Raw genomic sequence first — 24,564 nt, forward strand, 5'->3', positions numbered from 1 at the left:
TGAAGGACCGGACTTTCACTGGAGAAGTGACCCCCAGGAGTCCCTCTCCCTTGCCCAAGTGGAGGTTTCCCCGAGGAATCCCCCCCTTGCCTGCCTGCAGCGCTGAAGAGATCCCGAGATCTCTCATAGACTAACATTGCGAACCCGACGCCTGTTTCTACACTGCACCCGGCCGCCCCCGCGCTGCTGAGGGTGAAATTTCTGTGTGGGCTTGTGTCCCCCCCGGTGCCCTACAAAACCCCCCTGGTCTGCCCTCCGAAGACGTGGGTACTTACCTGCAAGCAGACCGGAACCGGGGCACCCCCTTCTCTCCATTCTAGCCTATGTGTTTTGGGCACCACTTTGAACTCTGCACCTGACCGGCCCTGAGCTGCTGGTGTGGTAACTTTGGGGTTGCTCTGAACCCCCAACGGTGGGCTACCTTGGACCAAGAACTGAACCCTGTAAGTGTCTTACTTACCTGGTAAAACTAACCAAAACTTACCTCCCCTAGGAACTGTGAAAATTGCACTAAGTGTCCACTTTTAAAACAGCTATTTGTCAATAACTTGAAAAGTATACATGCAATTTTTATGATTTAAAGTTCCTAATGTACTTACCTGCAATACCTTTCAAACAAGATATTACATGTTAAATTTGAACCTGTGGTTCTTAAAATAAACTAAGAAAAGATATTTTTCTATACAAAACCTATTGGCTGGATTTGTCTCTGAGTGTGTGTACCTCATTTATTGTCTATGTGTATGTACAACAAATGCTTAACACTACTCCTTGGATAAGCCTACTGCTCGACCACACTACCACAAAATAGAGCATTAGTATTATCTATTTTTACCACTATTTTACCTCTAAGGGGAACCCTTGGACTCTGTGCATGCTATTCCTTACTTTGAAATAGCACATACAGAGCCAACTTCCTACACCCTATCCCTATGTGTCCCCATTGCATCCTATTGTAACTATACATTGTTTGCACTGTTTTATAAGACTATACTGCATATTTTTGGTATTGTGTACATATATCTTGTGTATATTTCCTATCCTCTCACTGAGGGTACACTCTAAGATACTTTGGCATATTGTCATAAAAATAAAGTACCTTTATTTTTAGTATAACTGTGTATTGTGTTTTCTTATGATATTGTGCAAGTGACACTTGTGGTACTGTAGTAGCTTCACACATCTAGTTCAGCCTAAGCTGCTCTGCTAAGCTACCATTATCTATCAGCCTAAGCTGCTAGACACCCTATACACTAATAAGGGATAACTGGGCCTGGTGCAAGGTGCAAGTACCCCTTGGTACTCACTACAAGCCAGTCCAGCCTCCTACAGACGTGATGCGTATCTATGACCTCCTTGATGTATTTGTTTGATGTTGCTCTTTATGAAAGCCAAAATAAACAATAAAAACAAAAAAAAAGTTGGAAAGGCATCGCCGAGTAGGATCAAGGAGCAGTCGTGTTCCATAGCCTGAGCCTCGGCCAAGGCAGCAGTGTTCCGTGGTGTGCCCAGTAATTAGTTCAGAGCCGCATCCTCCAGGAAGGACAACTCATAAGCAGCTTCTCGTAGCAAACACACCCTCAAAGCGCATGTCTGATAATGAACCCTCAGCAAGGACATCAACAGATCAGCGTCCAATGAAAGCAAGCGATGCGTAGAAAGACAAACGTCCAGTGCATGTTCAAACGAGCACCAGAGGCACCGAAACATGGGCTGCACACAATGCAAAACCGGTCTAAATGACAGAGACCAGTCACACTCCAATTCCTGCAGGAGTGTTGCTCCAAAATACTGCATCATGCGTTCACGACACAGCTGCGCTGGTGGGAGCGCTTTCTTTCCTCCTTTTTGCGGTGGGACAGCCATTGCACATGAAAAGTAGCAACAGCAAAATGCCAGTTATTGTAGCCAAAGTTATTGGATATCCGCCGAAAATACTAGAAAATGTTGAGTGGATGTCTGATGGTATTAAACCGAATATGGAGGAGAAGGTGTAAACGAAACCAGAACCCACAGCCTTAAAGAAATTTGCGATTCTAGTAGTGCTGGACGCATTAAATATTCGTTCCACGAGTTCGCCAAAGTGTCTCCGAAAGTTGGTACTTAAAAGGAACTGTGTCTCTGCTGACGACCTTGCCACCTGAAGTGCGTAGGTCTCTCATGCAGATGTGAGAGCCACATGTTTTTGAAACAGTAAAGCCTTGAGTCTGCCAACTTGTCAAAAATCACATTAGAGGTAGCAATATGGGGCCAAATGTCAGCTACCTCTTTTAATCTAGTGGGAGGAAAAAGTACGTTCCCGTAGCATGTAACAATCTTAGAGACCGAAACAACATAAACTGTTCCAGCTCGTGTCCCACAATAGTCTTAACCATAGAGGAGAACATAGCTGCTATTTAAAAGCACCTTGAACGTAGGTCTAATCAAGGGGACTGGGACTTCCTTCAGATAACAAGCCAAATTTGCTGCCGACGCGTTACATGCCCCTTGTAGGGACAGCTGTTTACAAACCATCGAATGGCTGATAGAAGCCTTGCATTCACTACTGCTAAGAAAGACCTCTTTCATGCCACTGAGACATTTGTACGAGAGAGGTAGCTCCCACACCTCATGGATGTAACTATCTCCCAACCTTTCATATCTGCCTGCTGGAATGTGTTTTAAACATGATGTGAATTGTAGTGTGGAAATAGGCAGATTAATGACCCTGTGTATTAACCACTCAGCAGATGGTATTTCAGCCACAGTAAACTGCAACTTTTCTAACTTTTCGATGTTTAGCATGACATAAGTCGCTTCTTTCTTAGACATTAGTTGCTGTTGTCGTGTTAAATTAAATGTAGAAAATCTGTCCCTTGCGCTAACGTGTTGCCAGGGAACGCAATACGCCTTCAGTGTTTGTAGTGTCCAACCCAACTGCATAATGGACCTTAGTTGACTCTGTCCATGGTGTAATGAAGACATATCTGTTTGTATGATGTCTATAGCAGAAGAGACAATTTTATTTAAGGTGTATATCCAGTTGGACAGGGTATTAAACCCATTATCTACAACAGCTAATGCCTTCTGTAAGTTTTCTTGGGCTATTTGCCTTAACCCGGCAGCAGCTTCTTGTTGGGAAAGCTACCAAATTTCATTATATACTTCATATAAGAAGCGCTTTCTACGTTGTTTTCTGGGGCCTAACAGAAAGTCCTTTAAATCAGTATTATTAGACAGGAGACTGCGGTGTTCTCTAACTGCATCTAGTGAGGAACTCTTCAACCATTGCTGGCATAGTTTCCCTGCACTGTATGTTGTTACTATACCCTCATGTTCGGATGATATATAGCAAGGGTCCGGCCTACAAGTTCTAAAATCCCCATGGAGTTTATAAAATGTTTGACACTCATTGGTATCTATGGGCCACAATAACAACCCAGCAGGACATGACAGTGAAGTATTAAACGTGCCATTCTGGACTCATTCATCGAGCTGATCCTCAGTTGCACTTATATATTTTTGCCATTTATGAAATTTTGCAGGGGCAAGAATACTGGGGCTGTTCAATTCCTTAATCTTTGCTAAGCCTAAACAACTTGCTTGTTGTACAGATTAATTTAAAAATATCATTTGAACATGTATCAGGCATGGTCTAAACAAAGCTTCCTTCCCCCGTATTTGCCAATGCCTAGTTCCCCACACACTTTTTAAGTCAATCGACTTCAGACAATATTTATAGCCTTCTATAGTCAACTGGGAAAGAAAGGAATCCAAAGAAATACATTTCGTATTTCTCAATAATATGCGTACATTTTCTGTCGGTGGCAATTTAAAATAATATGACTCAGCATTTTTAATATCATGCCCAGAGAAATATGTAAACTTTTTAGAATATGTTTTAGAACTCCCTTGTGGTGGAGTCGGACAATGTTCCCATTGTGTGTAATTAAAAACAGTCTTTGGGGTACTGGCTCTGTGGATGTAATGGTGCCCATAATAATTATAGCAAAACATATCACCATAATTCGCTTTAGATTGATAAACATCTTTGTTTTTAAATACGGTGTAATACTGCAATTCAATCATCATAGAATCAACTGTTTTCACATCCCAATTATCAGAAACAACTCTGGGTATTATTATATTGTTCATTGAAAGTTTGAACACATATGGTATTTGAATGACCTCTGTGGGGCCGTATATATTAAATGTTACTTTATCCCAAACAATCCCATCAGGAATTGGTATATAGCGGAAATGTTGACAAAGGACAAGTCTCTGCTGACCTTGTGAGAAGAAAAATATGGCTTTAGGATCCCATCCACCAGTTCAACGGTTGATTTTTGAGGAAGAAATGGCCATGTATTATCAAAAAGAATGTTATAACAAACCCACTCCAATGCAGGAAAGCCAGTACAGTCAAGGAAAGCCACAGATAGTTCCATGGGAGAATAAAATAAGTTGCTTTAAGCCAGTTTAACAGCTTACATGTTTTTGACAGTTCAGATGTAGAAAAGGTGAATGAGTCCAAAACAGTATCGTTGATGTCAGCAAAGTATCCAGAAGCAGTTTGTGCAAAAACTGGAGCCGTGTTTGTAGGTGGGATGGGTGTTTCCCACGGTGGCTCAGAATAAATGACGACATCCGCCTGTGTTGAAGTTGTGTCCAATCGATCAGTTATTTCTGTATTGTTTGATGTCAGTGGAACCAATGCAAGATCATTTTCCACACTCCCCAAGCTCAGAGAGGTGTCAGTGTTGCTGCTTACAACTTGTAGAAGAACGTCTTGACCGGTAGTGAGAGGGATTCAGGAACTACTGGCTGTTCCTTTTGGTCGGCTGTGCAGAATCGGCCACATGGTGTAACTTGACATTGTCGATAGATACAAAGCAGTTTTCTTTGGCCCCTGCCAACGGTGGTAGAATTACAGTTCTGGTACAGTGTATTCCTAAGACTGGGACTGGTGCATGATAAGGAGGACCACATTCCTTTTTCACAGCAACATTTTCACGTACCAGATCCCCAACTTTAGGAATCCAGCCTGTAGGAATTACAGGTACGTCCTCAATTCCTGTGGAGGCAGCACTTTCAGAAGCGTTGTCGTCACAGAACTGTTGCAATTCCTGTAAGACAGTGACACGTTCATTTATGTCAAAAGGTGTTTTTTCCTCTTCCATGCCAGGACCATCAAGATCTGGAACTTGCATTTGAGTTCCGAACAGGCAGTCATATGAAGTATGACCCCCCGGGGACCTTCTAGGCAGATTAAGTGCTCTCTGGACTCCATACAGGTGATTAAGCCAGCTACGACCAGTACCTAAGACTCTGGCCATAAAGGACTGCTTCAAATCATGGTTTAATCACTCCACAACACTATTTATCTTGGGATGAAATAGAGACGAGTACTGGAGTTGGACCCCCAACGAAGCCATGGCGTCCCTGAATGCTCTTGAGGTGAAAGCAAGGCCCTGGTCCGAATGAAAAGCTGCAACTGCATATATACCGATAAAGACTTGCAAATCTTTAATAACAGTCCGAGCGTCAGCGGAGCATTGTGGCCACACCCATAGAAATCTGGAGCAGGAGTCAACAGAGACTAAGATGTATGTGTATGCACTATCCGGTGTTAGGGGACCACAATGGTCCAAGTACACACATTGTAAAGGTTTGTTGGAAATTAGGAGGGGTGTTTGCTGTGGGCGCTTAGCAGTGGAGAATTTAATTTGTTGGCAGATGTCACAACAAAGGACATACTGCTTGACCTCTTTGTATAGGCCTTGCCACCAATAACGGGCTTGTAACAATGATATTGTAGCCGCCACACCAGCATGGGCAGATGCTGCCCCCTCATGTGCTACTTTATTCAACTCTGGTCTTATATCATTGTTGGGAATATCTCGAACCCCTACGCCTGGTATCTTAACCTCAGCATTGAGGCAGCCTCCCATTCAGTAGGAATATTTAGCAGGAAATTCTTTTGGATAGGGTGTACCTTCAGCAGTAGCTTTCACAGCAGCCCATATTTCTTTGTCCGGTTTGGCACCTAAGCTGGTTACTGCAGCAACAGTGGCCGTAGCTACTGCTGACTTTGCGGCTTCATCAGCCAGTGTATTCCCAGCAACATGTATTCTCACACGCTGGTGTCCAAGTGTATGAACAACATGGACGTTTGGTAGCGTTTCCTTCAGATCCGCTACTTTCTCCCACAGAAGTCTGTGTTTAATGGCGTTGCCTTAAGAATCCCTGAACCCATTCTGGCGCCAGTAATGCAGGTATTCATTAAAGGACTGGACACAGTAATATGAATCACAAACAATCAGTGTTAACTGTGCAGGATCTGTATGTTCTAGTGCCATCACCAGAGCCTTTAGCTCTGCAAGTTGTGCCATGAAATCCCCTAGGGTTTGCGTGTATGTATGTTGGGGACAAAATGTATTATCCTCCATATAGCTGCTTATGACTGCGCAAGCAGCGGAGTATTGATGTTTTGTGCCAATTGCAGGTTGCGCTGAGCCATCGGTGTACATGACTCTTTGATACTGATCAATAGGCAGTGTGTTTGCCGAAACAGGGTATTCTAGTTCATATCGCAAAAATTCTTGAATTTGTAGTTTTGGGTCAAAAATATAGTCTACATCAGTGGCTGTCAAAGACGTTGCCCATTGAATCCAACGTGGATGTAATGCTTTAGCGTTAGGAACGCTGGCTTTGGTAACAGCCTCAAGGGCTGGAATTGGAGAGACAACAGTAATGCGTTTGCCTTGGGCTAGAGGTCTTTCTTTAATTACAGCCATCTGAGAAGCAGTGAGAATTTTCTCAGTGGGAGCAAAGCATTGTTCTGCTGCTGAGTACAAATGTGATTTGTATGCAATCAGGACTGTCTCACCCCTTATTGAAAGTTACATGGGTGAAACCAATGGCACCAGCAATTACTCTGATGACCAAGTGTGTTTTGTTGTCCCTTGTGTGTAAATGTTGTACTGCAAGCATGTCTGTCTGCAGGTCTCTGAGAATGCGTGTGTGTTTGACTGTCCAAAATTTACTTGAAAAGTCCGGACTTATTAAGTCATATAAAAGTTTTCTGCGTGATGCATAGTCTGGAATATAAGTTCTGCCAAAGTTTAGGAAACCCAATAAAGATTGGAGTTTTTTTATGGTATTTGGAGGCGCATTTTTCTAAGAATTGTGGCGCTAGGCTCTTTCCTTCACTCGATAGCTCGTATCCCAGAAACAGGACTCTAAGGAAGGCTATTTTTTTTTTGTAAACATTTAATCTGTAGCCAAATTCAGCAAATCCCACAACAATGCAGTCTACCTGCCTTAAATGTTGTACAATTCATCATCCGTGAGATAGATATCATCTACATAGGACAGTGCTTCAGGATCAATGTCGTGCAAGATTGAAGTCACATGAGCCGCGAACAGTCCTGGACTGTTCTTGTACCCCTGGGGTAAACAACAGAATTGTTTCTGGGAGCCTCGTGCGCTGCAACTGATCAAGTCTCTACTCTCAGGTGCTATATTTTGGCAGAAAAACCCATTGGAAATGTCCAGTGTTTTTTTTGGTATTTGTTACGCACTATGTTGTTCATCAGTGCTGTGCTATGTGAGTTTTGTATAGCATATGTCCGTGTATGACTGTTTAAGTGTCTGTAGTCTAAGACTATTCTGTTTGAATGGTCTGGTTTAGCTACTGGGAATAATGGATTATTCACTGGGGAGACGCAGGTTTCAATTACGCCCTGGTACTCCAGTTGTTTAAGAATGTCTCTCACCGGTGCTTTAGAATCATGTTTTATTCGATATTGGGTTTGAGGTTGGGTTTGATTTTCAATAGGAATTACATGGTAGGGGGAATCTTTGTCCCATCCTACGTGGTTGCGATATAACGTGGGTGCCTGTGCCAATGCCCAATCGATGGCGTAAGATTCTGCGAGCTCTTCGGGAACAAGAGACGAGAAAGAAAGTTTGATAATATCTTCCCCTTATGGGCAGGTACGGACAAATTCAGGTGCCCAGTCTTGTTCGCCCAAGAAAATATCATATATATTTACCACGCGATCCCAAAAGATTGCGCCTATTGTGCGTTCATTGTCTCCTTCTAATTGTAGTGTTACTTTGTACACCCTATCAGGCGTGGAGACACGCATGTCCACAGTTTCTACTTGTAGAAAGTCATCAGTTGCTTTTACCTCCAGATGCTCTAGAAGACTCCGGCGAACTATTGTGACCTCTGCCACGCTGTCTGGCAGCGCTACTGCCCTCCTCCTGTTCTTCAATAGAGCCCTCTTCTTGAGTGGCATGTCGAACTGCAACCGCTGCCACCTCTTTTTTTTTAAATGGGGTTTTTGTTGGGGAGGTTTCTCTTTCTTTTTTAACAGAAATCTCTGTTGAGCGTTGTGATTCATGTCTCGGTTTCACATACTCAGTTCTTCGCTGAAAGAAACGAGATTATTGTGTATCAGTATACTGATATCTGTCAGACATTTTAATATTATCTCTATTTCTGAGATTATGTCTATTCTGTAGGGTCTCAGTGCGTGGAGATTCTCCCCTTTCTTTTTTAGGAGTTTGTTGTTTTTTATCCCAGCGTTTCTTGTTACCCTCAGGAGCTTGCTTGCTAAAATCTTTATTAGATTTATCCTGAAGTTGTGGTTTTGTTGGTCTGGCCCCCCAGACTATCTCAACCAATGCTAGAGTAGGTCTCTGCGATAATCTTTGGCAGCTCACATTCTTGATCCTGTTGAGGAACATCTCAGAGCTGCATGCGCACCGCTAATGCAACACTTCCCCTTTAAGGTTACTCAGAATAATTGAGGAAACTGTGACAAAATTGCCCATTAATTACATCCCCAAATCTAGGGCCGGGGCAGCCCCGTATTCATCTTGAATCTGTTTTATCACTTCTGGTAAATTGGCAAGTGTTGGTGTACTGTGTGCGGTAGTATAGAGTGCGGCAAATACTGTGCCCCATGTATTACAGTTATCTACTGTGTGAGCCATCCCAAATGGCAAGCACATTGTTAGTATTCTATGTGTATCCTGTGTGGGGAAATACTGCTTGCAGTGCATTTATTATTTTAGCTAACCAAAACGGAATTTCTTCTTGTTTGGCGGGTACTTGACCCTCAGGTAGGTCGCTGCCCCGCCGCTGCAGCTCCGCCTGCCCAGGCCCCTGCCACTTCTTTGAAGGTCTTAGGTTTTCCTTTGCGCTTTTCTTCTGTGAATTTCCTTTTTTTCCTGTTGCGCTTTTCTACTGTGAATTTCTTTTTCTTTTTCTTTCCTGTCGCGCTTTTCCCGCTTTCCCACTTCTTGCTTTCCCGCCGCTGCCACCCGTGCAGCCCCTCCCCCCCTGCTCCCATTTGTTGTCCGCCTCCCAGCTGACCCCTCCCCCCCTTCCCTCTTATGGCGGCCGCGCCAAAGGCAAAACACCCGACTAAGATACGACGCCGCCTCCCTCAACGCCCTCAACCCAGGACGAACAGCCACCTGCTACCAAGCCAGCCCTAAACATACTCATGGACCCTTCACCTGTCAAGCCTGCAAGTACACATTCCACGAGCCTGCAGACCTCCCACCGGCCCTCGCACCAACAACCACCTCAAGTGCATCCTCCTCAACACATGCTCCTTCCACAAACACGCCATCGAACTATGGGACCTCCTGGACACAACAGCACCAGACGTCGCCTTCATCACAGAAACCTGGATGAACGCCTCCTCGGCTCCTGACATCGCCATAGCCATCCCCGACGGCTACAAGATCGCCCGGAAGGACCGCATCAACCAAACCGGTGGAGGAATCGCCATCATCTACAGGAACTCCATCAACATCACAACCACCACCGAAGACACCCCCCTCGCCGCCGAACACATACACTTCCAGATCCACACCGACCCCAGAACCACCCTCAGAGGAACTCTCATTTACAGGCCCCTGGGCCCATGCGTCCAATTCAGCGAAACCATCACAGATTTCATCAGCCCGCACGCCCTACCCTCACCAGACTACATCCTCCTCGGGGACCTGAACTTCGACCTGGAGAAAAACGATGACAACAACACCACCACCCTGCTCGACAACCTCGGACTCAAGCAACTGGTGAACACCCCCACCCACACCGCTGGCCACACGCTCAACCCCATCTTTTCCGCCAGCAACCACATATCCTTCAGCCACTCCTCTCAACTACACTGGACCGACCACAGATGCATCCACTTCACCTTCAAATGGGAGACCCACCACCATCGCACACAACAAATCCCCCGCAGACACTGGAGCAAAATCTCCACAGAGCAGCTCCTCTCAACACTGAACCAAAACCCACCAGCTATCACCACTGACGCCAACAACGCAGCCCTCAGCCTCACACAGTGGATCACCAACTGTGCCAAAAACCTCGCTCCACTTAAAAGCCACCCAAGCGGGTCCAGCATCAGGAAACCCCGTGGTTCACGGACGCCCTCAAAGAATCCAAGAAATCCTGCCGTACCCTCGAAAAAACCTGGCGCAGAGAATGCACCACAGAAAACATGTAAGCCCTCAAGCCCGTGAACACCACCAGCTGATCCGCTCCACCAAAAGGACATCATTCAAAGAGCGACTAGACAACAACACCCACAACAGCAAAGAACTCTTCAACATCGTCAACGAGCTCTCCAACCCCACCGCCAGCTCCAACGTCATCACGCCCTCACGAGAACTCTGCAACTCCCTCACTATGTTCTTCCACCAAAAGATCGCAGACCTACACGACAGCTTCGGACCCCAGACCCTGCCGCCCACCACCGAACCAACAGCCCCCACCACTACACTCAATGCCTGGACCCCCATCAGCTCTGAGGAGACCAGAATCACCATGAACACCATCCACTCCGGCTCCCCCTCGGACCCGTGCCCCCATCACATCTTCAACAAAGCCGACTCCATCATCGCCCCCTATCTCCGGAACATCATCAACAGCTCGTTCTCATCTGCCACCTTCCCCGAGAGCTGGAAACACGCGGAAGTCAACGCCCTCCTGAAAAAACCCACGGCTGACCCCAACGACCTGAAGAACTTCCGCCCCATCTCTCTTCTCCCCTTCCTGGCCAAGGTCTTCGAGAAGACCGCCAACAAGCAGCTGACCAATTTTCTAGAAGCTAACAAATCGCTCGACCCTTCCTGTAGGAGGCTGGACTGGCTTGTAGTGAGTACCAAGGGGTACTTGCACCTTGCACCAGGCCCAGTTATCCCTTATTAGTGTATAGGGTGTCTAGCAGCTTAGGCTGATGGATAATGGTAGCTTAGCAGAGCAGCTTAGGCTGAACTAGGAGACGTGTGAAGCTACTACAGTACCACTTAGTGTCATATGCACAATATCATAAGAAAACACAATACACAGTTATACTAAAAATAAAGGTACTTTATTTTTATGACAATATGCCAAAGTATCTTAGAGTGTACCCTCAGTGAGAGGATAGGAAATATACACAAGATATATATACACAATAGCAAAAATATGCAGTATAGTCTTAGAAAACAGTGCAAACAATGTATAGTTACAATAGGATGCAATGGGGAAACATAGGGATAGGGGCAACACAAACCATATACTCCAAAAGTGGAATGCGAACCACGAATGGACCCCAAACCTATGTGACCTTGTAGAGGGTCGCTGGGACTATTAGAAAATAGTGAGAGTTAGCAAAATAACCCTACCCAAGACCCTGAAAAGTGAGTGCAAAGTGCACTAAAGTTCCCCTAAGGACAAAGAAGTCGTGTTAGAGGAATAATGCAGGAAAGACACAAACCAGCAATGCAACAACTGTGGATTTCCAATCTAGGGTACCTGTGGAACAAGGGGACCAAGTCCAAAAGTCACAAGCAAGTCGGAGATGGGCAGATGCCCAGGAAATGCCAGCTGCGGGTGCAAAGAAGCTTCGACTGGACAGAAGAAGCTGAGGTTTCTGCAGGAACGAAAAGGGCTAGAGACTTCCCCTTTGGTGGACGGATCCCTCTCGCCTTGGAGAGTCGTGCAGAAGTGTTTTCCCGCCGAAAGGACGCCAACAAGCCTTGCTAGTCGCAAATCGTGCGTTTGGCGTTTTTGGACGCTGCTGGGGCCCAGGAGGGACCAGGAGGTCGCAAATTGGACCTGAAGAGAGAGGGGACGTCGAGCAAGACAAAGAGCCCTCACTGAAGCAGGTAGCACCCTGAAACAGGCACTACGAGGATGCGTGAAACGGTGCTCGCCGAAGTTGCACAAAGGAGTCCCACGTCGCCGGAGACCAACTTAGAAAGTCGTGCAATGCAGGTTAGAGTGCCGTGGACCCAGGCTTGGCTGTGCACAAAGGATTTCCGCCGGAAGTGCACAGGGGCCGGAGTAGCTGCAAAGTCGCGGTTCCCAGCAATGCAGCCCAGCGAGGTGAGGCAAGGACTTACCTCCACCAAACTTGGGCTGAAGAGTCACTGGACTGTGGGGGTCACTTGGACAGAGTCGCTGGATTCGAGGGACCTCGCTCGTCGTGCTGAGAGGAGACCCAAGGGACCGGTAATGCAGCTTTTTGGTGCCTGCGGTTGCAGGGGGAAGATTCCGTCGACCCACGGGAGATTTCTTCGGAGCTTCTGGTGCAGAGAGGAGGCAGACTACCCCCACAGCATGCACAAGCAGGAAAACAGTCGAGAAGGCGGCAGGATCAGCGTTACAGAGTTGCAGTAGTCGTCTTTGCTACTAGGTTGCAGGTTTGCAGGCTTCCAGCGCGGTCAGCAGTCGATTCCTTGGCAGAAGGTGAAGAGAGAGATGCAGAGGAACTCGGCTGAGCTCATGCATTCGTTATCTAAAGTTTCCCCAGAGACAGAGACCCTAAATAGCCAGAAAAGAGGGTTTGGCTACCTAGGAGAGAGGATAGGCTACTAACACCTGAAGGAGCCTATCAGCAGGAGTCTCTGACGTCACCTGGTGGCACTGGCCACTCAGAGCAGTCCAGTGTGCCAGCAGCACCTCTGTTTCCAAGATGGCAGAGGTCTGGAGCACACTGGAGGAGCTCTGGACACCTCCCAGGGGAGGTGCAGGTCAGGGGAGTGGTCACTCCCCTTTCCTTTGTCCAGTTTTGCGCCAGAGCAGGGGCTAAGGGGTCCCTGAACCGGTGTAGACTGGCTTATGCAGAATTGGGCACCTCTGTGCCCAAGAAAGCATTTCCAGAGGCTGGGGGAGGCTACTCCTCCCCTGCCTTCACACCATTTTCCAAAGGGAGAGGGTGTCACACCCTCTCTCAGAGGAAGTTCTTTGTTCTGCCATCCTGGGCCAGGCCTGGCTGGACCCCAGGAGGGCAGATGCCTGTCTGAGGGGTTGGCAGCAGCAGCAGCTGCAGCTGCAGTGAAACCCCAGGAAGGGCAGTTTGGCAGTACCAGGGTCTGTGCTACAGACCACTGGGATCATGGAATTGTGCCAACAATGCCAGGATGGCATAGAGGGGGCAATTCCATGACCATAGACATGTTACATGGCCATATTCGGAGTTACCATTGTGAAGCTACATATAGGTAGTGACCTATATGTAGTGCACGCGTGTAATGGTGTCCCCGCACTCACAAAGTTCAGGGAATTGGCTCTGAACAATGTGGGGGCACCTTGGCTAGTGCCAGGGTGCCCTCACACTAAGTAACTTTGCACCTAACCTTTACCAGGTAAAGGTTAGACATATAGGTGACTTATAAGTTACTTAAGTGCAGTGTAAAATGGCTGTGAAATAACGTGGACGTTATTTCACTCAGGCTGCAGTGGCAGGCCTGTGTAAGAATTGTCAGAGCTCCCTATGGGTGGCAAAAGAAATGCTGCAGCCCATAGGGATCTCCTGGAACCCCAATACCCTGGGTACCTCAGTACCATATACTAGGGAATTATAAGGGTGTTCCAGTAAGCCAATGTAAATTGGTAAAAATGGTCACTAGCCTGTTAGTGACAATTTGGAAAGAAATGAGAGAGCAAAACCACTGAGGTTCTGATTAGCAGAGCCTCAGTGAGACAGTTAGTCACTACACAGGTAACACATTCAGGCACACTTATGAGCACTGGGGCCCTGGGTTACCAGGGTCCCAGTGACACATACAACTAAAGCAACATATATACAGTGAAAAATGGGGGTAACATGCCAGGCAAGATGGTACTTTCCTACACTTCCCAATCAGGATTTCGGGCCAACTACAGCACGGAAACCGCCCTCATCGCAGTCACCGACGACATCAGAACTCTGACGGACAACGGAGAAACAACCGCCCTCATCCTCCTGGACCTCTCGGCTGCCTTCGACACTGTGTGCCATCGCACCCTAATAACCTGCCTCCGCTCCACTGGAATCCTAGGACAGGCCCCTGAATGGATCACCTAGTTCCTCTCCGACAGAACCCAAAGAATCTACCTCCCGCCCTTCCGCTCAGAACCCACCGAGATCCTCTGCGGCGTACCCCAAGGTTCCTCGCTCAGCCCAACCCTCTTCAATATCTACATGAGCCCCCTCGCCGACATCGCTCGCAAACACAACATCAACATCATCTCCTACGCCGACGACACCCAGCTGATACTCTCCCTCACCAAAAACCCAACCACCGCCAAAATCAACCTACAGGAAGGAATGAAAGAAGTTGCGGAATGGATGAAGTTCAGCCGCCTAAAGCTGAACTCAGACAAGACGGAGGTCCTTATCCTCGGACAATCCCCTTCCGCCTGATACGACTCCTGGTGGCCCACGCCTCTGGGCACTGCACCAACCCCCTCGGACCACTCATACAACTTCGGATTCATCCTGGACCCCTCCTCACTGTGACCAAGCGAGTCAACGCCGTCTTGTGATCATGCTTCAACACCATTCGCATGCTCCGGAAAATCTTCCGATGGATCCCCGCTGAAACCAGAAAGTCAGTTACCCATGCCCTCGTCACAAGCCGTCTAGACTACGGAAACACCCTATACGCAGGGACCACCTCAAAGTTACAGAAACGTCTTCAACGCATACAGAACGCCTCCCCACCCCTCATCTTCGACATCCTGCGCCACAGCCACATATCCGCCCACCTGAAACGCCTGCACTGGCTCCCCATCAACAAGAGGATCACCTTCAGGCTCCTCACCCACGTACACAAAGCTCTCCACAACATGGGCCCCGAATACCTCAACAGCCGCCTCTCGTTCTACACGCCCACCAGTCAGCTTCGCTCAGCCAGCCTCGCCCTCGCCACCGTCCCACGTATCCGCAGAACCACCGCAGGAGGAAAATCCTTCACCTACCTGGCAGCCAAAGCATGGAACTCCCTCCCCGCACACCGAAGACCTACCCAGGACCATCTTGCCTTCAGGAAGCGCCTCAAGACATGGCTTTTCGAGCAGCAGTAACCCACCCCCGCTCCCCAGCGCCTTGAGACCCTCTCGGGTGAGTAGCGCGCTCTATAAATGCATTGATTGATGATCGAATGTACAGTAGCAGGATTAATATCTGACGTCACTGCATGTGGTTGCACTGAAGCAGCACATGCTGGGTTTGTATTTAATGTTTGCATTACAAACTGTACTAATTGTTTATATATTGCCATCAGCTCAGTATATAAGCAACGGACTTCAGCTATCACTAAGTTTGCTACTGCAGAGTGAGATGTATAAGTGGCCAATGAAGGCCAGGTAGGATCAATCATTACTTAGAGGACCTAACCTAACTGGTAAACTTGTGTGGGGTAGGGCGCCATCATGCCAATTATTATGTTCTTGATAAGATTAAGATATTTCTAAATATGCATATTCTTTGTATTGTTCAGGAATGTTTGCATGTATATAGTGATGAAATGTGTTTGTGTTCCCATCAACAGCTGGAAATGTGACCCAAGAATAGAAAAGTTATGTTCTATAAGCTGCGTGTGCGTCAACAACAAATGTGACTGGACTCCCCTTGGCCGTTAGGCCATGTGCCAATAAATGTGCTGTCAGGGGTTGTCTCATATTGACTACAATTGCTACCTGTTGCGGATTCGCCATATTGAATGGTAAATTTTTTCAGAGATAAGCACACCAAATGGGGATTCTCCTTTTAGAGTTCAAGCTTGAACAACCTCCAGCAACAGATAGGTGCTCCCTACTCAGCTGAGGAGGAAATCGTCAATACCACAGACGACTCCGGATATAGTACTGAGGTGTTTTTGTATATAGTGAGACAGAGATACTCAGGAGGACCCGAAAATTAGAGCCTGACCAAACATTGGCAGCGCCATGTCGCGTAGGCTCTCATTATTCTGAATGAGACTACTGGATTTAGATGGGCGGAGTCTCCTGCGGTGTGGGAGACTGAGTCTAACTCCCATGGACCGACCACCGCTACATCCACTTCACCCACTTCACCTTCCAGAAACCCACCACGCATCACTGCACCCAACAGATCCCCTGCCGCAACTGGAGCAAAATCAGCCAAGATCAGCTACACACCAGCCTCGCCCAAAAAAAACCCACGGAACCCACCAATCCCGACCTCGCAGCCTGCAACCTCTGGTGCTGGATCGATGACTACGCCAACACTCTCACCTCGCTCAATAAACCTTCCAACAGAGGTGCCAACAAGAGAGCCAGCTGATTCACCTTGGGCCTTCGAGCCTCCTAGCAAACCTGCCGGAAACTGGAGAGAATGTGGCTCCTCTAACAGATAGCGGACAACCATGCCGCCTTCAAGAACACCATCCGCAATCACCATCACCTCATCAGATCTGCCAAGAAAACCTCCTTCAAAGACCACCTGGACAGCAACGCACACAACAGCAAAGAGCTCTTGAACATTGTGAATGAACTCTCCAACCCCAGCTTCAGCACAAACAACATCCCACCTTCACAAGACCTGTGCAACTCACTTGCTGCCTTCTTCCACCACAACATCGCAGACATCCATGACAGCTTCAACAGCCAGACCACCCCCAATCACCGACTCCTCAGACTCTCCACCCACCTTCAACTATGACCCCCTGCTCGTCTGGGCCAATGTGAACGAAGACGAAACAATCAAAGCCATGGGCACCATCCACTCTGGATCTCTGTCAGACCCATGCCTGCACCACATCTTTAACAAAGCAAGCGCCACCATCGCACCCCACCTCTGCAAAGACATCAACATCTCTTTCGAGACCGCGATCTACCCTGAGAGCTGGAAGCATGCTGAGATCAAACCCCTACTCACGAAACCCATGGTGGACCCGAGAGACCTCAAGAACTTCCGTCCCGTCTCCCTGCTCCCATTCCCGGCCAATGTAATCGAGAAGATCGTCAACAGACAACTGACCCACTGCCTTGAAGAAAACAACATCCTGGACCCATCCCAGTCAGGGTTCCGCAGCAACCACAGTACCGAAACCTCCCTCATTGCTGCCACCACCGACATCAGGGCCCGGCTTGACAACGGCGAAACCGCGGCCCTCATTCTCCTGGACCTCTCTGCCGCCTTTGACACCGTCTGCCACCACATCCTACGCACACGCCTCCACAATGCAGGGATCTGGGACAAAGCTCTGGAGTGGACCACCTCCTTCCTGTCCGGCAGAACCCAGAGTGTCCACCTCCCCCCTTTCCGCTTCGAAGCCTCCAAGATCATCTGCGACGTTCCCCAAGGTTTGTCCCTCAGCACTGCACTTTTCAACGTCTACATGTCCCCGCTCGCCCACGTCGCCCGGCAACACAACCTCAACATCATCTCCTATGCCAATGACACCCAACTGATCCTCTCCCTCACCAAGGACCCCCTCACTGCCAAATCCAACCTCCACGAAAGAAAGAATGCAGTCGCCAAATGGATGAGGAACAGCAAACTGAAGTTAAACTCAGATAAGATGGAGGTCCTCATCCTCGGTGCCAACCCCTCAGCCTGGGATGACTCCTGGTGGCCGACTGCTCTGGGAGCAGCCCCAAAACCCACCAACCACGCACGCAACCTGGGCATCATCCTTGACTCAACACTCTCCATGACCAAGTAAGTCTGCGCCGTCTCCTCATCCTGCTTCAACACCCTCCGCAGGCTCCGCAAGATCTACAGATGGATCCCCACAGATACAAGAACAGTCACCCAGCCCTCGTCAGCAGCAAACTTGATTACGGAAACACCCTCTACGGAGGAGCCCCGGCCAAACTCCTCAAACGACTGCAACGCATACAAAACGCCTCTGCACGCCTGATCCTCGAAAGCCCACAGTCACATCACTCCCCTTCTGAGAGACCTACACTGGCTCCCCGTCAACAAAAGGATAACCTTCAAGCTCCTCACCCACGCACACAAGGTGCTCCACAACACCGATCCAGCCTACCTCAACCGACGACTCACCTTCTACACCCCGTCCCACCAACTCTGCTCAGCCGACCTCACCCTCGCCACGTCCCCCGCATCCGAAGATCGACTACCGGAGGCAGATCCTTCTCCCACCTCACCGCCAAGACCTGGAACACCCTTCCCTTGCCCCTACGACAGACCGAAGACCTGCTGACTTTCAGGAAGTGGCTCAAAACCTGGCTATTTGAGCCGTAGCAACCCCCCAGCACCTTGCGACCCTCACGGGTGTAGTGCGCTCTACAAATACACTGATTGATTCATTGAATATCAGAAAGAACTACAATGCCGCAGCCTTGCTGAAACCACCACCACCGTTACCACCAAAAAGCAGATTATTGGCGGCAGATGGACTTGGATAGAGACATTTGATGATTTCATTAATGTGCTGGAAGAAACAGGTACCAGGAAGATTATCAAATACCTCATGAAACTTCCTGGTGAAGATTTAAAAAAAAGTCATTAAGTAAATGCCGCAGGCTAAAGAAGTTACATACTGTCAAATCAAAGAAGCCTTGATTCTCAAGTTTAATTCAAAAACTAAAGTTCATTACGAAAGGTACGTTTTCAGTTAAGAACAACCTTTGAAGTAGTGAAACCATAGATTAATTTATTGAGAGACTGTATTTGCTAATCGAGCACTGTAAAGTTAATTAATTTAATCATGAGGAAGCAATACGTCTCTGAGTTATTAACGGATGCCTGTCAGATTCATTCAGACGACCAATGCTGAGAAAAACTCCTAATCTAGAGCGAGTTCTCGTGGCTGCCAGAGCTGAAGAGCATGCCGATTGACAAGCTGCTGACATGGAGGCCAGAGGTGCCCAAACTGAGTTTGTCATGAACATGAAAAGCAGGCGGAAGCACAAGGCTGAAGGACACAAAGTGATGTCTCAACAGGAAAAGTTGTTTTAATTGTGGATTGTCATTTCCACACTAACGTAAATGTCCCGCCATTTGACAGATTTGCAAAGGCCATGGGAAGGAGAACCATTTTGTTCTGGTTTGCAAGGCAAAGGAAAAAGCAAGTGCGTCATGGCGAGAAGACAAAATGGCCACCCAAACTGTGAAGAAGTGGCATTCACATGCCTACAAGGCCAAGTGACACCACCAGTTGAGACAAAGTGACACCAAACAAAGTTGATCATCGTCAAAAAGTTCTTCAGTCTTAATATCAAGTGGAAGTGAAGAAAATGATTGTGCAATGTTGATGTTTACCTCCGGCAAAATGTGCGCATGTTGGACTAGCTGTGTGTGAAGAGAAATACCATTAAAAGAAAAGTTGACATGAAAAAGCACTAAAATCATTCAAACATTGTCTGAAAATGACACTGAAAGTAAATGGTTGTTCAATACCTTTCATTATCGACAGTGGTGCATTGATAAACATTATGTCTGAAGTGAAATATAATGAACTATCTCCATTACTGCAACTGATGCCATCAAAAACTAAAGTTTACAAATGGGCTACATCTATGCCATTGAAATGTTAAGGTTAATTCATAGCAATGATGAAGCACGAGAAGACAAAGTGCAAGCGCCAATTCATGTGCTTCAAGGCACAGCGTCAAGTGCCTGTTTACTTAGTTTCAGCACAACTGATATGGGACTGATCTCAGTGAACTACAACATGAATTCTCATCACAACATAGTAAGACAGTCCACTTCTTTGTTTCATGGGTTAGAAAAATTTAAGACTATAAAAGTACAATTGCATATTATTGAGGATGGTTATCCTGTTGCACAAAGACACAGAAGAATTGCATTTCATTTAGAAGAAGCTGTTGAAAAGGAACTCGAATCATTGCTTAAACATGCTGATTTTGAACGTTCTGCTTTCCCCACAGCTGTGTTATCCCAAAAGGTCAGTGAAGAAGCTGTTTGTATCTGTGTGGATGTGCGTCAAACAAACAAGGCGACTGAAACTGAACAGCATCCAGGTCTGCACATTGCTGACATAACACAGTTGAATGGTGCAACAGTCTTCTATCGCCTTGATTTAAGTAAAGGATATCATTAGTTGGAACTCGAAGACAATTGCAGATACATACAACTTTTTCTACTCATATTGGTCTATTTTGATGTAAAGAACTACGTTTTGATGTGTCATCAGCTGCAGGGGCTTTTCAAAATGTAATTCGACTTATTGTACAGCCTGTTGTGTATGCTTTCAACTATAGTGATGACGTATTAGTCGTCGGACTACACATAAGGAGCACAATAAAGCTGTCAAGAAAGTATGTCGTTTAATGGTTGATGTAGGTTTAACTTTGAACTCTGAGCAATATGAATTCAACAAAACAAAGCTGAAGGTCTTTGGCCATATCTTTTCTGATTGAGGTACGACAAGGACACCTGATCCCACTAAGGTGCAAGCATTGTCAACTGCAAGTCCCCGTCAAGATTTTTCCATGTTACATTCATTTTTTTGCATGGCCAGTTACTGTTCCAGATACATACAAGACTTTGCCACTGCGAGTGCTCCATTGAGAGACTTGACGAAAAAGAATGTTTCATTTAATTGGTCACAAGAATGCATGCAAAGCTTTAAGATAATCAAATAAGCTATTGAGAAAACTACTGAAATGGCATGTTTTGATCCAAAGCTCCATACAGGAGTTTTTCTTGACGCTAGCCCAGTCGGGTTAGGGGCAATCCATGCACAGCAGGCACCCAAATGCTCAAAGGCGTATTATTGCATATGCAAACAAACGTTTGTCCCAAACTAAACATGCTTATTCACAACCTCTAAAAGAAAGTTTAGCAGTGGTGTGGGCATTTCCACACGGAAAGCCTTTCACTCTTGTGATAGATCATTAAGCATTGTAGACCATCTTTGTCAGTCCAAAAGCCAGGATGCCTACTCGCATTCGACGTTGGAGGTCTATGATTACATTAATACAAATGCACAATTGTGCATCATCCAGGGGAAGATCAAAATCCTTCTGACTACTTTTCCAGGGTGCTCCAACTTGTCAGGGTACCTCTTCCAAGACAGCTGAAGCCTACATAAACTTCGTTGTGAAATCAAACACACCAGCTGCTCTATCGTTGGAGCAAATTATCACTGCCATGAGTCTAGATAGTGGCACGTTAAAACTGAAAGACATTATTACACATCAGTCTTGGGACCAGCACACTCGACCTCTTGCCAGTGACCGTGAATATCAGAAGAATATCAAAGATGAACTGTCCATGACTCAAGAAGGCATTATCCTGAGAGGTTACAGAATTGTTATTCCGAAGTCTGCAAGAACAGATAATTGAAGTGGCCCATGAAGGACATCATGGAATTGTTGCTACCAAGCGATCTTTCTGAGACCGTGTTTGATTTTCCCATCTTGATAAGAAAGTTTAAAGACCTGTCATCTATGCGACTTCCTCTCATCGTAAGCCACTCAACTCCCCTTAAGCATGTCAGAGTTGCTAAAGCGTTTATGGGAAAGAATTACTGTTGACTTATTCGGTCTTCTTGACAATGGACATCACCTGATTGTGACTGTTGATGAATACTCACTGTTTTCCATTGGTAGAAGATCGCTCATCTATCATTCAAGAGAAAGTTGAGAGATTAGATGGCATCTTTCCGACATGGGGTTTTCCAACAATCATAAAATCTGACAATGACCTGCTTTTCAACAGTTGAGAATTCAGAGACTTTCTCAGTCGTCCTAATGTGAAGCATCAGAAGAGTGCACCTTTTCAGGCACAGGGTAATGGCGTTGTTGAACGTTTCATGAGTGCACTAAAGAAAGCTGTTCAGCGTGTCGTGTTGGGAAAACTCGATCTACAAACTGTCTTGAATTTTACCCTACAAGTTTATCGTGCAACTCCTCACACGACCACAGGAGACAGCCCTGCAACTTTGATGTTTGGGAGAGCAATGACGACCAAGTTACCTCAAGGGACCAACACAAGATCAAGTACTGTGGAAGAAACCCGTACCAAAGACTTTAATTGTAAAAAGAAAATAATAACCTATGCAGACAAGATGCAACATCCAAAAGACATTGTTTTCACAAGAGGAGATCGAGTGCTTGTCTGTCCGCCGAGAAACCCTAAGTCTGATGCTCCATTTTGATGCTGAGCCATTCCATGTCGTAATCAGCAAAGCACATAGCGACTGTCCAACGTCCTGTGAAATGCATTGCTCGATATTCCTCACATTTCAAACATGTGGCTCACCACTCGTCATATACTGATTTCAAAGTAGAGACTGATTCGGAAGGGACAATTAGAAAAACCTAAACTGCTGTTGCTGCTGCATCACCATGCAAATCATGGACACTCATATTGCCGACTCCCAGTTTCGGAAGACATGATTGGGAGGAGTAATCAAAGCGTCACAAAGGCTCATCAGAGAAGTATGATTAATTGTTAATAGTTTTTGTAAAACAAATTGTGATTTAAAAAAAAAAAAATTATTTAACAGAGAGTGAGTTGTAGTGTTGTGTGTTATAAATGACAGAACCCTCTTGGATCCTGAAGGACTCCATAGAACTGTGACGTGTTAGAATATGGTGAAGTGAATGCAGGTTTAGACTGTTGAATTAGCGGTTACACGTACACAAATAAAGACGTGTAATATACAGCTCCGTGTGTAGCATAATTATTGGTGGGTACCCTGGCTGGGGAAGACGCTACACAATCTTTCATGCATGAGGATGTGTTCAAATTACTGTATTTTTTCAGTAACGTGTTATGTTTCCACAATCATCAAATTCCTTAAATTTTGAATACTGGATTCGGAGATTTTTCTCAGCTACTTAGTGTGCGTCAGTAGGTAGTGTCTCGTAGCTACACTTTGGGTCCGTCCAGAAGTGACGCCAAGGCTGCAGTATAGTTGCCACCTTTGCACGTCAAAGTCAGTAACTTTATTTCTACACTATTCAAATTAGAGCTGAATCATGCTCCCTCAATTGTGTCACTTGACAGAAAACACTTTCTGAAATTTTGCCAGTGTGCAAGGTGCCCTAAAACTACAGGGTGTAATGTTTGCCACAAACAGATGGCAGTGACGGACCCTCAAGAGGTCTGTCTCCCATGTCTTGGTTCCTTGCAGGACTCAGTCATGCAACAGATGTGCTCAAATGAACCCAAAGGCTAGCAGGGACCACAATCCAAACTCTGTTGCCCAGCACTATAGAAAAGCTCAAAAGGCCTGATTCAAATCGAAGTTCTCTGTCTCAAGGCAGCTCTCAGCAGAGATCTTCATCCCATTCTAAGTCTTCAGGTAAGTCTAAGAAGAAGAAATACATAAAGTTAATACATGGCTCACCTTCATTTTGTCACTAAAATCAGAAGATGTAACGTGGATTAGTCAAGATTTCAGTCACCTGTTGTGAAACTGACCCCCCCATTAGCACTGATCCAGCTTGAGTGTCCGGCTTCATCAATTACGCTGCTGCAAATTCAGGCCTTAAAAGAGGAGTTAGGAAGTTTTGGTACTCTTTTTGATTCTTCTGGCACACCTTTGGGCCCATGGATCAGAAGAGGCCTTCAGTCTGCACTGAAGGATTAATTCCTGATGCAGACTGTGCTTCTTGACCCTGCTCCAGAGGCTGTCCCGACTTTGGAACAGTTGTATAACATTACCACACATTTCTTTCCCATGCATGTTTTTCCAGTGCAGGTTTTACAGTGCGCACCACTACCACACATTTACGTTCATTCACATGAGAAATATATTTAGCATACAATCCACTACCACACATACTTTTACTTCACTTACTGTTACATTGTTATTTTTAAAAAAGCGCAGTCTACCACTGCCTCCTACTGTTCAATACAACACCTCACCAGTTGCCCTTAAATTAAATTCTCATATTCTATGTCATCATCTGTTTCAAACCAAGAGCTGTGCGGTCGGAGGCTAGTACTTCCTCACGGCCTAGACATAAGGAAAGATTGCAAGGGGGCCCATATGTCTGGTGACCAGGAATCCACCGGCATCAACTCCCAATAAATCATTAATTGTTCCTGACAGTGCACAGCATCATTCAGCCATTCTCTGTATCGGGGTATCTGTTTCCTCCCCCAGCTCATTGCCACCCTGCGCTTAGCCAGCAGCAACAGCAGCCTCACCAGCTTCCTGCTATCAGTGGGTACCTCCTTAACATATCCCAATAGGGCAGTCTTGGGGGAATGCGGCACTGCTAGCCTGATCATCTCCCCTATTGCCCCCAGCACTTCTGCCTAGAAACCCTGCAGTGCCCCGCAGCTCCATGCCAGGTGTAGAAAATCTGCCTCAGGAGCCGAGCAT

The 24,564-nt window shown here is 46.5% G+C and overlaps 1 protein-coding gene across 3 annotated transcripts in view; it reads left to right on the top strand.

Annotated features, from left to right (window-relative positions):
- MTERF4 (mitochondrial transcription termination factor 4) overlaps window positions 1-24,564 on the top strand; it is a 233,187-nt gene that overhangs the window by 80,879 nt on the left and 127,744 nt on the right. Inside the window, exon 3 of one of the 3 annotated variants that reach the window (XM_069213659.1) lies at window positions 15,817-20,138. The exons of 1 other annotated variant lie outside the window; for it this stretch is intronic. In XM_069213659.1, the coding sequence (XP_069069760.1) occupies window positions 16,777-17,955 (1,179 nt within the window). In that variant the 5' untranslated portion in view covers window positions 15,817-16,776 and the 3' untranslated portion in view covers window positions 17,956-20,138. One more of the 3 variants, XM_069213661.1, reaches the window with a different exon arrangement.

The sequence above is a fragment of the Pleurodeles waltl genome, chromosome 11, assembly GCF_031143425.1.
Source record: "Pleurodeles waltl isolate 20211129_DDA chromosome 11, aPleWal1.hap1.20221129, whole genome shotgun sequence".
NCBI lineage: Eukaryota > Metazoa > Chordata > Amphibia > Caudata > Salamandridae > Pleurodeles > Pleurodeles waltl.